This window comes from Papio anubis, chromosome 9 (assembly GCF_008728515.1).
Source record: "Papio anubis isolate 15944 chromosome 9, Panubis1.0, whole genome shotgun sequence".
NCBI lineage: Eukaryota > Metazoa > Chordata > Mammalia > Primates > Cercopithecidae > Papio > Papio anubis.
The window spans coordinates 23,679,487-23,696,472 of record NC_044984.1 but is presented as its reverse complement, the minus strand read 5'-3'; the positions used below and the strand labels follow the sequence as shown (position 1 = coordinate 23,696,472).

At 37.1% G+C, this 16,986-nt stretch overlaps 1 protein-coding gene across 8 annotated transcripts in view; it reads left to right on the top strand.

The window, feature by feature from the left end:
* The window catches only part of BCAT1 (branched chain amino acid transaminase 1), a 156,626-nt gene that overhangs the window by 123,620 nt on the left and 16,020 nt on the right, over positions 1-16,986 (top strand). For 5 of the 8 annotated variants that reach the window (XM_017945739.3, XM_017945738.3, XM_017945737.3 and 2 more), the window contains one exon: positions 9,631-16,278. In XM_017945739.3, coding sequence (XP_017801228.1) covers positions 9,631-9,672 — 42 coding nt within the window. In that variant the 3' untranslated portion in view covers positions 9,673-16,278. Of the gene's footprint in view, positions 1-9,630; positions 16,279-16,986 lie in introns of those variants that run through there. The other 3 variants (XR_634562.4, XM_009180383.4, XM_031650335.1) reach the window with 3 other exon arrangements.

The following is a 16,986-nucleotide window of genomic DNA, read 5'->3' as shown; positions in this document are numbered from 1 at the left end:
AGAGGATTTTGTTGAACCCAGTTACTATCCTTGTCAATTAGTAAAAATATCTAAGAGGGCCTGAGACTTACATTGAAAAGTAAAATAAAGTTTGGTCATTTGAGTGATGTCAGATGGCATTGAGTCATGAAACTAAGTGAAACTTAAAGGTGGTTGAGAATGCAACAGACCTCCAGAGAGCAACAGAGGTGCTTGGGTAGTGATAAAAATGGCATTTCTGGCTGGGCGCAGTGGCTCACACGTATAATCCCAACACTTTGGGAGGCCGAGGTTGGAGGATCACTTGAGGCCAGGTGTTCAAGACTGGCCTAGGCAACATAGTAAGAAACTTCCCCTAAAAAAATGGAAATAAAATAAAAATAAAAATTTAAAAGAGCGCTTAAAAGGCAGTTTTAAAAGAGACTTACTCAGCAAGTTTTCCGTCAAATTTGCAGTATTAAAAAGAAAGAATGATTGTGTGTTTTTGTTTCTGTTTGTTTTGTTTTTTTTTTTTTTGAGACAGAATCTTACGCAATCTCAGCTCACTGCAGCCCCTCCCTCCTAGGTTCAAGTGATTCTCATGCCTCAGCCTCCCATGTAGCTGGGATTACAGGTGTGCACCACCATGCCTGGCTAAATTTTGTATTTTTAGTAGAGTCGAGGTTTTGCCATGTTGGCCAGGCTGGTCTCAAACCCCTAGCCTCAAGTGATTTGCCCACCTTGGCCTCCCAAAGTGCTGAGATTATAGGCATGAGCCACTGCACCTGGCCTTGATTGTGGTTTTTTAATCAATGAGCTGCCATACTTCTGCTCTCCAGCAAAGGTTTTCTGTGAGGATTTTCTGTCAGCTAAGTAAAGGAATATCTTAATATTGGAAGAAATAAAATTTAGTCAGAGTTGTTTTCTACCTTTGTACGCAGCAACAATTAAAAGTAATTTGAAGAGTAGCTAATAAAAATTTCTGCTTGGATGGCTTAGGCATTTTAATTTTTTTAAGGTTGCTTGAGTAAATCTGAAAATAATAAATTATTACAGTTTTGCTCAAATAAAGAACATAAATAGAACAAAAAATACATAATTGGCTAGATTACATGAAAGCCTTTTTCCAAAATAGGAGTTTAGAGGCCAGGGCAAATAGGCAGGAAAAATAAATAAAGGGCATCCAAATTAGAAAAGAAGAAGTTAAATTAGCCTTCTTAGCAGATGACATTATCTTACACTTAGAAAAACCTAGACTCCCCCAAAAAACTTGGAGAACTGATAAGTGAATTCAGTAAAGTTGCAGGATATAAAATCAACATGCAAAAATCAGTAGAATTTATGTAGGCTAACAGTGAACAATCTGAAAAAGAAATCAAGAAAGCAATCCCATTTATAATAGCTACAAAAAGTATGAAATACCTAGGAATCAATCTAACCAAAGACATGAGAGATCTATACAAGGAAAACTGTAAAACTGTGATTTAAAAAATTGAAGAAAACCCACAAAAGTGGAAAGATATTCCATGTTCATGGATTGGAAGAATTAATTTTGTTAAAATGACAATACCACCGAAAGCAATTTACAGATCCCTATTAAAATACTGATGACTTTCTTCACAGAAATAGAAAAAACAGTCCTAAAATGTATATGGAACTACAAAAGACCCCAAATAGCCAAAGCAATTTGAGCAAAAAGAACAAAGTTAGAATCACCACACTACCTTACTTCAAAATTTATTATAAAACTATAATAACCAAAACAGCATAGTCCTGATATAAAAACAGACATAGTAGACCAATGGGACAGAATAGAGAACCCAGATACCTAAGTCCACATATTTACAACCAACTCATCTTTGACAAAGGTGCCAAGAACTATAATGGGGAAGACAGTCTTTTCAATAAATGGTGCTGGGAAAACTGGATAATTATATGCAGAAAAATGAAACTAGATTCCCTTCTCTTGCCATACGCAGAAATGAAAGTATATTAATGACTTGAATCTTAGACCTGAAACTGTGAAATTACTTGAAGAAAACGTTGAGGAAATGCTTCAGGACATTGGTCTGAGCAAAGATCTCATTCCGTCACTCAGGCTGGAGTGTAGTGGCATGAACCTGGCTCACTGTGGCCTTGACTTCCCAGGCTTAAGCAATTCTCCCACCTTGGCTTCCCATGCTAGAACCGCAGGTGCATGCCACCACATTCCACTAATTTTTAAATTTTTTGTAGAGATGGAGTCTCACCATCTTGCCCAGACTGATCTCGAACTCCTGAACTCAAGGGATCCTCCCGTCTCAGCCTCCCAAAGTGCTGAGATTACTAGCATGAGCCACTGTCCCTGACCAGCAAAGATTTCTTATGTAAGACCTGGAAAAGCATAGTCTATCAAAGCAAATATAGGCAATTGGGATTATATCAAGCTGAAAAGCCTCTACACAGCAAAGAAAACAATCCACAAAGGGAATAGACTACCCAAAGAATGGGTGAAGATATTTGCAACCTATCTATCTGACAAGCAATTAATAACCAGAATCTATAAGGACCTCAAACAACTGTATAGGAAAAATTTAGTGATGTGGTCTTAAAATGGGCATGAGACCTGAACAGACAACTCAATAGAAAAAAAAATTTGATTTAAAATGGATAAAAGATCTGAATGGACGTTTCTCAAAAGAAGACATACAAATGGCCAGGAGGTACATGAAAAAATGTGCAACATCACTAATCATCAGAGAAATGCAAAGCAAAACCACAATGTAAAACCCACTTGCCCCAGTTAAAATGGCTTGTATTTAAAAAAAAACAGGCAATAACAGATGCTGAGAGGATGTGGAGAAAGCAAACCGTCATATATTGTTGGTTGACATGTAAATAGTACAGCCACTATGGAGAACAGTATGGAGAGTCCTCAAAAACTAAAAGTAGAACTAGAACTTCCATGTGATCCAGCAATTCTACCACTTGGTATATATCCAAAAGAAAAAAAAATCAGTATATCATAGAGATATCTGCACTCCGGTGTCTATTGCGATAGTATTCACAATAGCCAAGATAAGGAATTAACCTAAATGTCTATCAACAGATGAGCGGATAAAGAGAATGTGGCATATATACACAATGGAGTACTATTCAGCCATGAAAAAGAATGAAATCCTGTCATTTGCAGCAACATATATGGAACTGGAGGTCATTTTGTTAAGTGAAATAAACCAGGGACCGAAAGACAAATACTACAGGTTCTCATGCAGGTGCTAAAAAAGTGGATCCCATGAAGACAGAGTAGATTAGAGGTTACCAGAGGCCAAGAAAGGGAATGGGAAGGAGAAGATAAAGGAAAAAAAAAAACCAAGAATATAAATGTATTTATTACCACTATTAAACTGAACACTTAAAAATTGTACAGATGGTAAATTATATATGTGTATTTTATCTTACTTAAAATTTTTAAAATTAGGAGTTTGGAAATTTTTAAGAGAAGTGGAAGTGTGCCCATAGTGATAAGAAAGAAAGACCCTTTTGGAAAGTTTTCTTGAACAAATTGTACAGTATTTTCTTGAACAAATTGTACATTCTGTAGCAGGTAATACACCAAATAAGATTTCAGGGTTACCTCTTGGAGATTGTATGAAATAAGGAAATTTAGGTGGGTGTGATGGCTCATTCCTGTAATCCCAAAACTTTGGGAGGCTGATGCAGGAACATTACTTGAGGCTAGTACTTCAAGACCAGCCTAGGCAACATAGTAAGACCCAGTCTCCACAAAACAACCAAAAAAATTAGCAAGTATGGTGGCACACACCTGTAGTTCAGCTACTTGGGAGGCTGGGGCAGGAGGAACACTTGAGGCCAGGAATATTAGGCTGCAGTGAGCTATGATTGTGCCACAGCACTCCACTCCAGCCTTCACTGTAGAAAGAGACCCTGTCTTGAAAGGAAGGAGGGAGGGAGGGAGGGAAGGAAAGAAGGAAGAAAGAAGGAAGGAAGGAAGGAGGGAAGGAAGGAAGGGAATGTAAACTTATTTGATTTGGCTTAAAGGATTAATAGAAAAGGAAAACATAGTCTCTGGGCTGAGAAAAATTGAACTCTATTGAGTTACAATTGGAATAAAGATCTAAGTGGAGGTATTTGGAAGACATAATCATGAAGCTTTCACTGAGGAAGGAAACTCTAGGAGGCAAAAGCAGAAATGCAACTCATCAAAATTGAAATGATGACAAAATATATGCATTCAAACCTGAAAGTGACTGAAAGAGAAGCCCAAACACACAATTTTGGGGTAAGATGGGAAACCATTACCAAAGTTCTCAGAAAGAACATTTTTAAAAGTAAGATTATAGAAGCCAAAAAGATGTGTATTAGTCTGTTCTCACACTGCTCTAACGAACTACCGGAGACTGGGTAGTTTGTAAAGAAAAGAGGTTTTATTGACTCTTAGTTCTGCAGGCCATACAGGAGACATGGCCGAGGAAGCCTCAGGAAACTTACAGTCATGGCAGAAGGCAAAGGGGAAGCCAGTACGTATTACATGGTGGGAATAGGAGGAGGAGAGTGAGGGTGGGAGGTGCCACTCACTTTTTAAAACAAGCAGATCTCCTTAGAACTCACTCACTATCATGAGAACAACAAGGGGAGGTTTGCTCCCATGATCCAATTACCTGACACCAGGCCCTTCCTCCAACATGGGGGATTACAATTCCAAATGAGATTTGGGTGGGGACACAAATTCAAACCATATCAGAATGTTAGTGACTAAAGTAAATGTTCTTGATTAACTCTTTAATGTATATATTGAGTGCAAGCCATATGCAAATTTGAGGTTGTCAGCCAAGCTGCTGGATTGTCTGTTTCTCCAAGAAAAATAAATTTCAGTAATTATTAAGGAAGCAGCATAGAATTGCATCATGTTTTACATTTCATTACTTTTACCATTACATGGGAGCATGGATGTTTTCTACAAAGTGCTCTGATAAATTGAAGAAGAGGCCAACAACAGCCACCAAAAAAACCTTCAAGATTCTTGCCAGTATGGCCCAGGGGAAAAATTTCCCTCATAACCACAGATTTGACTTTTCAACTTCTGTACTTCTGCATATGAGTAATAATCTCTGAGGTTAAGTATTCATCCCATTTAGCTAATTGTCCACATAGCTCCCTGGGTCTTAGATTGCTCTATAAATACCTCCTAAGAGAAGAATTTTTCAAATGAAAGTTTCATTTTTCCTTTTTCTTCTTTTAAAGCAACAAAGAAAAACACGTCTGTGTTTATATTTAACCAAACTTAAACTTGGAGAGCATTGGCCATGTTGTCGACATGTTTCTTTTCTCTACTGTTAAACTCCTTACTATTCCAGTTACTCACCGTCATACTCACCTTTGCCTCCGCCGCTTGGGGTCCTCTGTTCTGCGCTTGTGTTCTGCTCTCTGATGCCCCCAGGTTTTGCTGTACCTTCTAGAAATTGCTCACCTGGATAAGGCCTTGGCTATCCTTTATGACTCATCTCCTTCAGGAAGCTTTTCAATTTCTCTTGAAGAATATTCCCTTCGCTCAGTCCAAATACACATTCACTCACTTGAATACTGCTTCTTCCTCCAGTTTCCCAGTGCCAGGGATGATCCCCTAAGGCCTTTAAATTACATTATAATTAGTCACGCACTTGTCTCTGCTCTAGGGCTGTTTGAATTGTTCATTCTCTTTTTATACCTCCAGTGTTCAGCACAGAGCCTAGGGTATAATACATGTGCAGTAATGTTTCTTGAAGGAGTGAATGGGCAAGTGAAACACCAAACAAATACTAAAGAGCAAAACATGGATTACTCTTGTATATTAACACAGTAATGGGAGGAAGAGATGGGAGGAAGGTCTTGAATAATGTCAAATTATTTCTTAAGAGATCTTGATTTGGATTTTTTTTCAAAATAAAATACGTGTTGACACTGCTGTCAACAAATAATCAAATTAAAGCTAGAGCCTGGGTGTTAAGTATCAGGGGGAGCATGTGTGAATAACCAGCATTGCTGCTGTTGAAGCTCCATAAAGTAGGAAGCAGTGACTGCAGAGATCCAGAGATGGACATCTGAAGCATAGGAAAGGGGCAGCTTGAATGAGATAGGAGCAGGATCTGTATTGATTGCAGGTCACCAGCTAGAATTTTAAAAATCTACGTTCTCACTGGTGGCTACAGTTTTCTAAGCACAAATGACTATTAGTGGTTATTGTGTTTTTCTTGTTTTCAATGGAGCAGCTCTATGACTTAGTTACATAAGAAGTTAAAGGCTCCACCCCTTTTCCTACTGATGTCCTAAGCTGTCCTCTATGTGCATACAAACTTTGTTTCCAGATTGCCCTGGTGTGACTCAGTGCCTGGACCAGCTTCCCAGCCTCTTCTGTTTTCAGCACATCCTCCTCCACGTGTTACAGGCTTACAAAGCTTTGCACAGCCTTTCAATGGGGTTTAGAGCAAGAATGCAGATTGCTACCTGGTAGGCAGCACTGACTATATTTTCATTGGCGCTACATAGAGTGACTGCATGACATGCAGGTTGTGCTTTTGTTTTGCCAGGAATTTTCAGTTGAATGTAAAAGGCATTTAGCAAAGGCCGTATGAAATTATCTGCCGTATGTAACTCGAATGCGAGGTAATGAACTTGTCATTAGTCGTGTTTTAGTTTAGTGTTCTAGCTGGAATTTGCAAAAGATTAAAATTCTGCACATTTCATTGAGTCTTCCACATGGGCTCAAAATACCATCCCACAGGCTCGACCTGACTTGCCACGTTGCTTTGACACCATCTTTGATTCCAGTGAACAAAACTAAGTAAGTGTGACTTACAGCCGCCCTACCAAACATTGAAGGTGTGAGCCTGTGCTGTTTCGTAATGACAATGACAAGAGTATAATGACATCCTAGTCCATGAAGACATGTTTTCTCTTTTCCCTCCCTCTGTGTACACTTACACAGTGTAGAATATAATATGATTTATATTTCTGCTTAAATCTGCCATCTCTACTTAGAATTATTTTCCCTTGAAAAATTAAATTGCATTATCCATCAGCCAAACGGAAAATTTGATTACTAAATACCTAGTTCTAGACATTATGAATTACCTGTAATATCACATTTCTTGGGTACTTCTCAGAAAGCTATGATTTTACATAAAAGCATAAATTACAGAATGAGAGGAGTAAAGTTTAGTGCCTATTTTGCAGGTTCGTAGAGTGATATGTGGCCTATGACTGTCATTATAATCAAAATTGATTTTTGATCATTTGTAAAACTAAAACAACTAATTGAAAGCAAATTTACTTTAACTGATGAAATTCAAGATGAAGTGACAGTGGTCATGAATCTCAGTTCTGTAGATCTGCTAAAATGCCAATACACTGACACTCAATTGTTATTAATGGCAAAAGTGTTTAATGTATTAATGGGAATCCAAATAAGGAAAATAAAACACATATTTTGACCTTACTTTAAGTCATGTTGACATTGTACATAAATCAGGTAGAATTTGAAGATGTTTCATCCAGCACTCATTATGAAGCAACAGAGTCAATAGTGGGCAGTTACAGTCTGGAGGCAATGCTTTCTGGTGTGGATTATGCCAAAAACTTAGTCATTTGACTTCCTTTATTCCCCTTTTCATGTAAACTACCAGGTGGTAGGTAGACCCATTCTTGGCTGTCAGTATTTTTACCACTTGGATAGATTCTGCTGTCTGAGATCTTGAAGAGAAACGCAGCACATGTACAATGTAATATAGGAGAAAGAACATCAGACAGAGGCAGAGAACTGGGCTTGTCAAAATTAAGGGTGACCTAGAGCCTTAGTGTCCTTATATGTAAGATGAGAAGCTTGGATTAAAATTCATTGCTCTTTACACTTCATTTTTATGCAGCAGAACTTTCTTCAAAAGAGATCATTCCTGGAATCCCAATATACAAAATGGATAAAAGTAGGATTGTTCTGATGTAAAGAAGTAAAATCCAGAGCCCCACTTATTTGAGTTATCTCTTACCTTTTAGATGGTCATTAACATTGTTTCTAGTTCAGAAATTCTAATGTTTTATATTAATTTAAACTAAAGTTAAATTAGGACTAGAGGAGCCATTTCTTGTGAAAATAGACATAGTCTGAGTGATTTAGGCAAACCCGTAGTGACAGATTTAGTGGACTGCTACACTGGGTTGGAAAGATCTGTTCCAAGTCAGTCTCAATACACAAGGCTCGGTGAACAGGTGGAGAGCAGTCTTGGTGGTGGTCAAGAACATGGAATTTGCTACAAGAGAGACCTTGGTTAGGGTGTCCCATTTGTTAACTGCAAACTTGAGCAAGTTATTCAATCTCCCTAATACTCAGTTTTGTCATCCATAAAATGGATTGATAATGATACCTTCTGTGTACAGTTACTAGGAGTATTGAATGAGGTAATAAGCCTGTAAATGATAACATTGGCCTACAATAATTGCTCATGGAGTGAGAACTTATTATAAACACAGGCATTTTTGTTGAATGACTGATTGATTGAATGAATGAATATAGAACTAGCTTTCTATTTGTGATGTATGGAATATCTCTGTTTCATTTAATTTCATTTTAAATATTAAAATTCAGGCTTGCTTTTAAACCAAAGTACTTGCTGATGCAAAGAATCTAATTCTGACTGTGATATAGTTTCATCACTTTTGAAGGAATAAGAAAAATGCTAACATAGCATGAACAACTTCGATTGAGAGAACAGAGTCTCTGTTAAAATCCATGGGACTTATCAACTTCATATTTTTGTTTATGAACATGAAACTCTCTCTAGTGTACATCAGAATCATTTGATGCTTGCTGAATCGCAGGTTTCTGGAACCCGTCCCCGGAGTTTCCGATTCAGTCTGAGATGAAGTCTGGGAATTTGCATTTTTAACTTGTTGTCAGGTGATACTGATGCTAGTGGTCTGGGAATACACTTTGAGGATCGCTTTTTCAAAGTCACAGTCATTAAACAAGCTAACTCAATGAGAAATGATAATGAAAAGGCATGTACCTAAATAGATAAAGGACCGATTGATACCAGCTATGAATTTGCGTTCAGCAATAATTGTAAAATTTGTAATTCTTTTCAAGTATTTGGTTGTTTAAAAACTCCCTATGTATGCTTTTATCTTTTTTTTTTTTTTTTTTTTTTTTTGAGACGGAGTCTCGCTCTGTGGCCCGGCTGGAGTGCAGTGGCCGGATCTCAGCGCACTGCAAGCTCCGCCTCCCGGATTCACGCCATTCTCCTGCCTCAGTCTCCTGAGTAGCTGGGACTACAGGCGCCCGCCACCTCGCCTGGCTAGTTTTTTGTATTTTTTAGTAGAGACAGGGTTTCACCATGTTAGCCAGGATGGTCTCGATCTCCTGACCTCGTGATCCGCCCATCTCGGCCTCCCAAAGTGCTGGGATTACAGGCTTGAGCCACCGCGCCCGGCGTATGCTTTTATCTTACTTGTTATATGGTGTCTCTCTTTTCCTCTCTTTCTCTCTAATCCAGTTTTTAATGTGAAAATGTTTAATGTGAAAATGTTGTTCAAAGCAGAAGCAAACCTTTTGTGTAACCTTGGTGGTATTAAATTTGTTTGTAAGCTATTTCTGCCCTGTTAGCTTTTGTACTGAAACATGTTTTCTTGCTTTTCTTGCAGTATGGAAGAGAAGAGAGCGACTGGACAATTGTGCTATCCTGAGTGGAAAATAGAGGATACCAACTGTATGCTACCGGGACAGACTGTTGTATTTGAATTGTGATAGATTTCTTTGGCTACCTGTTAGTACTTGTGCATAATGTAGTTTGTAGTGTCAGTGTGTTACAAGAGTGATTGTTTCTTCATGCCAGAGAATATGAATTGCAATCATCAAATGGTGTTTCGTAACTTGGTAGTAGTAGCTTACCTTACCTAGAAAAATATTAATGTAAGCCATATAACATGGGATTTTCCTCAATGATTTAGTGCCTCCCTTTGTACTTCACTCAGATACTAAAACAGTAGTTTATTCTTTAATGTAAGTTACATTCTGCTCCTCAACCAAATGCAATTTTTGTGTGTGTGTTTGAAAGCTAAGTTGAGAACATTTCATAGGTTACATTTCCTGCAGCCTATCTTTATCCACAGAAAGTGTTTTCTTTTTTTTTCAATCAAGACTTTTAAAACTGGATTTCCTCCCATCACAGTTTTTTGCAGGCCCTCCAAGTCCATCTTAAGGTAAATATCTCTCTTCTTCCTGACGTCACAGCCTGAGCATACTCATGCGTTAGGAAGACCTGAGTGCATTTCCCACCATTGTCCTTTCCACATTATATTGTAGCTTGCTGTCTGTCAGGCGACTACAAGACTGAGGGTCTTGTGCCTTATAGATCTTTGTATCCCCAGTGGCTGACACATAGTAGGTACTCAGTAAATGGTTTTATAATGAATTAATGAACATTTTGCTTCTATAGAAGTGTACCTTCTTTGTTTCTATATTATGAAACCTCTTTATTAGAATTTGTGATTGATTCTGACACTGTATAGATTTACCTTATATTGTCTTTATTTTCCATGAGCTACTAAGTCATTAGAGATACTCTGAAGCGTAGTCAGTTTAGGAAATAATTTCATATTGACTGTATTGGAATTGTCTTGGAATTGAAGATATATCCCTAGAGCAGGGGACCCCAACCCCTAGGCCACAGGCCACACAGCAGGAGGAGGTGAGTGGTGGGACGAGAAGCTTCATCTGTATTTATAGCTACTTCCCATCACTCACATTACCACCTGAGCACCACCTCTTGTCAGGTCAGTGGCAGCATTAGATTCTCATAGGAGCGCAAATCCTATTGTGAACTGTGCATGCAAGGGATCTAGGCTATGTGCTCCTTATGATAATCTAATGCCTGATGATCTGAGGTGGAACAGTTTCATCCTGAAACCACCCTCCACCCTGCAGTCTGTAGAAGAATTGTCTCCCACAAAACTGGTCCCTGGTGCCAAAAAGGTTGGGGACCACTGCTCTAGAGAGAGGTCATGATATCATACCAACCAAATGGAAATGACAAATGTTTTGTGTTAAGTGTTAATTACAGAAATAATTTTTTTTTTTTGGTAGAAAACAAAGAGGCATACTCTGATTTTTATACTGTTGTTGTAGGTGCTCTTTTCTTTGAATGGAGATTTGATGAGCAAGTGGTTAGGATACAGGGAGAGCTATTATGGGTGATATTTTCCGTGTTTAGGAGCTGTGAGTTAAAATTGTATCCTTTCTGGTTTATCTAGGGAAAGTCAAATCTTGACAGAAAACATTTTTCCTTGGAAGGTCAACTCTCAGACATTGTATTTTGGTTTCCCTCAGTCCTTATAACTTTCTTCTTGCTGAACATATTTTATTCTCTTTTCAGAGAAGGAAAAAAAAAAGGAATCCAAAAGTTTGATGCATTGGAAAAATTTCCTTGAGGCAGTTAGCACAAGGCACAGCAAATGGGCTTTGATTCTTTTCCAAAACTTTTAGCCATAGGGTCTTTTATACACAGGAATAGTAAAATGAAAATCGAGAAATATAAGATGAAAAGGAATGGTAAAAATATCTTTTAGGGGGCTTTTAATTGGTGATCTGAAATCTTGGGAGAGGCTGTTCTTTTCAGACCTGAGGTGCTCTTGACTCGCCTGCACACTGTGTACCCCAAGCAGCATTCTAAGGGTGTGCTTTCGCTTTGGCTAACTCCTTTGACCTCATTCTTAATATAGTAGTCTAGGAAAAAGTTGCAGGTAATTTAAACTGTCTAGTGGTACACAGTAACTAAATTTCTATTCCTATGAGAAATGAGAATTATTTATTTGCCATGAATACATTTTATACTTTGCATCTCCACTTTTATTGTGGCGAGACATGCCCATTGTGAAAGTTAGAGAACATTATGTGTGTATCATTTCTTTCATAAAACCTTAAGAGCATTTTTAAGCCCTTTTCATCAGACCCAGTGAAAACTAAGGATAGATGTTTTTAAAACCTGGAGGTCTCCTGATACAGAGAACATGATCCACCATTGTCATTTAAGGAATAAGACAGGAAATTGACCTTGACGCTTTCTTGTTAAATAGATTTAACAGGAACATCTGCACATCTTTTTTCCTTGTGCACTATTTGTTTAATTGCAGTGGATTAATACAGCAAGAGTGCCACATTATAACTAGGCAATTATCCATTCTTCAAGACTTAGTTATTGTCACACTAATTGGTCATTTAAGGCATAAGATAGTCTAGCACTGGGAACATGTGAAGCTAATCTGCTCAAAAAGATCAACAAATTAATATTGTTGCTGATATTTGCATAATTGGCTGCAATTATTTAATGTTTAATTGGGTTGATCAAATGAGATTCAGCAATTTACATGTGCATTAATATAAACAGAACTGGTGGCACTTAAAATGATAATGATTAACTTACATTGCAATGTTCTCTTCCTTTCACTTTTTTCAGTTTTTACATTTCAGACCGAATTTGTCAGCTTCTTTGAAAATACATTGGTAGAAACCAAGATTTTAAAGTGAAGTATCAAGACAAAGGCAAAACCTGAGCAGTTCCTAAAAAGATTTGCTGTTAGAAACTTTCTTTGTGGCGGTCATTTATTAAGGATTCAACTCATGATACACCAACAGAAGAGTTGGCTTCAGAGACGTGTTCCCTGCTCTCTAGTATAGGAATGAATACATTTATAACACCTGCTTTAGCCTTTGTTTTCAAAAGCACAAAGGAAAAGTAAAAAGGAAAGAGAAGCAAGTGACTGAGAAGTCTTGTTAGGAAATCAGGTTTTTTTTCTACCTGGTAAACATCCTCTATTCTTTTCTCAAAAGATTGCTGTAAGAAAAAAAAAGAGGCAGAGCCAGGCAGCAGCAAGAAAGCAGAGCGTAACATCAGCTAGATGGTGACATGCAATGTGAGCTCTCTTGAAGACATGGGAAACCTACGTTATACACCTTGGGTTAAAATTCTTCACCATATTAGTTTTGTTGCTTCATAAAATTGTACCTAAGCAAGTGATCTTGCTTGCCTCAAATCCAAGCAGTCTTGAACACCTGAAGGCGATTAATGAGTATATCTTAGTCAAAAGAATTGTTGGAGCTTTTTATTAAAGCTGCAGTTTCAGTTCTGCTTTTGGGGAATTGTGCTATGCAAGCAGCTGCCAAAATAAGCTCATTTATTTTTTCCAGTCCCACTCACTCAGTGCTCAGTCACTATATTCTGTTTCCTTTTTTTTTTTTTTTCAACTTGCATATTTGGTTTCCCCTTATGATTGGGAAAGATGAATTTTCAGCAGAAAACAGTATTTGTTCACTTTCAAAGAGTGATAGTTTCTAAAACATTTAGAGCAATAAGTATTCATCAGAGGTACCAAATGAGGCAGAAGACTTAAGGGTTAGAGAAACCCCTTATTTCATGTCTTGATTCTAAAATGATCAAAGGACTTTTCCTTGTAATGTGGATTTCTTCTTATGTGGATATGTAAAAACTTCAGTTATAAGTAGTAATGCTAGCAGGTAATTTTAGTGGACATTTTATAACAACTGTCACTTTGTTTTGCCACATGTAGTTTGTTCAGCTGTTTTCCAGATATTTCCCCCCAAAAGGAGGCAAAGGGTACCAGCTTTTCAATGAGCATTACCTATTACTTGGCAAAGATGATGAAGACTCTATTAATAGTTAATTTGATAAATGTTGACATAACCAACAATAGAGATTAGGAAGTTAGTTTTAGGAAATCAATGGCATATAGACATTACCCTCATGGAGTTTGTATTCTACTACTTGAACTGACTGTAGCTATAAAAGCAATAGTTAGATAGCTGAATAGTTAGATCATAAGCAAGGAAGGCCAGAGTACATCTCTTATCAAGAAATCAATGAATAGTTGATCTCATTTTTAAAGCAACGTTATCCTTCTTTAATTCCTTCCTTTCTTCTAGTGCAAAACTACTTAATAAGGTTGGTGTTTAGGTTAGTGTTCACACCACGCTCATCTGGTGTGAATTACCTCCTCCCTCTTTACTGTTTACTACCAACCTAGTACATGTGTTGACTGCATTCTTTTCAAACAATGTTGAGTTGTCATGGTGCATCTAATAAATTAACACCACGGATTACTGCATCCTTGCTGATCTTCTTAAATGCAAAGCCAGATTATATGGACATAAACAAAGAAAATGATCCTAGAGTGAATTTTTCTAGAAAATATCTATTATGAACCATGCTGTTTAAAGTGTTAGCTTGAAGGTGATGGATCCAGCTATTCAGAAAGTAACTTTCATATAACCATTATTTTGCGCAGTATGAGGTCTTAAATGTATTGAAAGAGATAAATTTTTATCATTACCAAAACCCCTTTTAAAGATTCAAAGGTGGAAGAAAGTGATTTATTTTTTCTCTTAAGCATACATATATAAAAGACTTCTCGGATGTTTAATTTGGGGAGGTTGATAATGAAACATATCAACAGAGTATAGTAGTTATAGCAGTGTTTGTGGATAAATAATTCCCTGGGGTCAGACATATATAAACATATTTGCTTTAGTAAATGATAAAGGCATGAAATCAGTCTAAAAAATTGAAGTGGAGGGTGATGGGGGAGAAAAAGAACAGAATTTGAAGCGCCCTTTCAAATCTGCTGGATACAAGTATTGAAGTTTTAAGTCATCTTATTTTGTCTGAAAGTGTGTTTTTCATTCTACAATAGACCCAATCAACAAGACCTATAACTTGAGTTGCATGATGTTCAGTTTATGTAATCTACTGTTGGGATGGTAAGAATTGATGCAGGCTGTGGTGTAGGAATGAATTAAAGTATAGTTTCACTGGCTTTTCTCTACATATCGACCATCACAATGGCTAGGTTTCCTGTTGCTCACTATTGGATTATGGAGAAAATTTTAATGAAAGGTGATATCAGAGGAAGAATAAGTGGAGGTAGAGAAGAAAGGAATGATAGAGGGGGGGAAAAACAAAACATATTTCTGTGTTATCCAAAGGAGCTTTTTCCTTATTCTGTCAAGCACTGAGATCTTCAGCTTTCAGTGTAGTTGCTAAAAACAAATTATGCTGCTAGGTAGTGACTAAATATAGCGAACACTTCATCAGATATTAGAATTAGGTCACACCATTGAGGTTATAATCTGAGGGTTGTGTTACATAGAAACCACTTTAGATTATTATCAATTTGGACTAGACTTTATTTTATAATTGCATAGTCAGTAATATCTATTGTGTCATTTTTTCAACCATTTTATTCTAAGATCCGTGAAGCTTCTTGAGGCCAAATAAAAGAATAAGTTTAGACGAGAAGTAGATTGTAACTTTTTTCCCTTGGAGATACCATTTACCACTATCTCCCTATCCTAATAGGTGGAAGGTTTACTGAATTGGAAATTGGTTGAATATTAGTTTTTAACTAAAATGTGCAATAACACATTGCATTTTCCTTAAACTAGTTTTGTATGATCATTAAAGTCATTCTCAGGGTTAAGAAAGGAATGTAAATATCTGCCTCAATTTGTCCTTCACCGGTAAGTTTTTAAAGGGTGCAGATTTTGAGTCAGGTCTTAAAACTAAGCTCACAAATCTGGATGCATTTCTAAATTCTGCAAATGTTTCCTGGGGTGACAACAACAATGAATAATCCCACAATATACCTCAGTACCTAATACATGGAACTGGGGCTCAACCCACTGTTTTTAAGAATTTGCGCTTACTTGTGGCTGAGGAAAAATAAGTAGTCTGAGGAAGCAGTTTTTAAATTCGAGCTTATAGATAGAAACAGAATATCAGCTTAATTATGAAACTGTTAGAACCTGTTCTCTTGTATCTGAATCTGATTGCAATTGCTATTGTAATGATAAACCCCAGCCATTGCAAGTCTCAAATATCTTAGCTGTGTAGCGATTCTTGAAATTCTTTTTAAGAAAAATTGAGTAGAAGGAAATAAACACTGTGTAAATGAGGCTTGGCTTTTATGAAAGATCATTTGCAGGCTATGTTAAAAGGATTTTAGCTCACTAAAAGTGTAATAATGGAAATGTGGAAAATATCGTAGGTAAAGGAAACTACCTCATTCTCTGAAGGTTTTGCCGAAGCACAATTAAACATTCAAGATGGCTTTGTTACACCAGAGCCATCTGGTGTGAAGAACTCTATATTTGTATGTTGAGAGGGCATGGAATAATTGTATTTTGCTGGCAATAGACACATTCTTTATTATTTGCAGGTTCCTCATCAAATCTGTAATTATGCACAGTTTCTGTTATCAATAAAACAAAAGAATCCTGTTTGTGTGGTTTCATGAAATCAGCATTGTTGAATGCATGAAGTAATAGTGCTTAATTAACATTTTTATGATGTCCCAAGGTTTCTGGTCAAGGGAAGTAAATGTAGGATTGTATTTTTACACCAAAATGACACAGAGAATTGAGCACACCAGAAAGACCAGAAACCACACCACTGGATAGAGGTTAAATATGTTTCTTTTTCAAACATTTGGACAAGAAAAAAAAATGGGCATTTAAAAATTCTCCTTTCCCCTGGTTATGGATTTATCTGTAGTCAAACTTAGCTTTGCTGTTTGAGATTTGCACAGAATGGGGGGAATAGATTACTTCTTCCCATTCGTTGTCATAATGGATCTACCTCACTGATAAACACCGTATATCTATATGTGGTTAACTAGCTTTAGAATAAAAGAAACTTTAAAAAGTAAAAGGCCTAGAGATTTTCAATGATGTGTGCCTTTTAGCCAAACCAGGCCTTGCAGAAATTGTCCTCAAAAGCACCAAGGGAGAATAAAGCCAAGTGCAGAATTACCCAAGGGTCACACATTTTGTATTCATTTTATATAATTTGCCTGAATGATTTGAAGTCCAGCAAAACCTAAAGTTTTGCAAAGAGTTACTGTAAACTGAACTTAAAAATGTCAGAGTGCTCAGTGACCCTCTTCTCCAGACCCTGTCAACCTGTGAAAATATTGGCCTTCATTCAGATC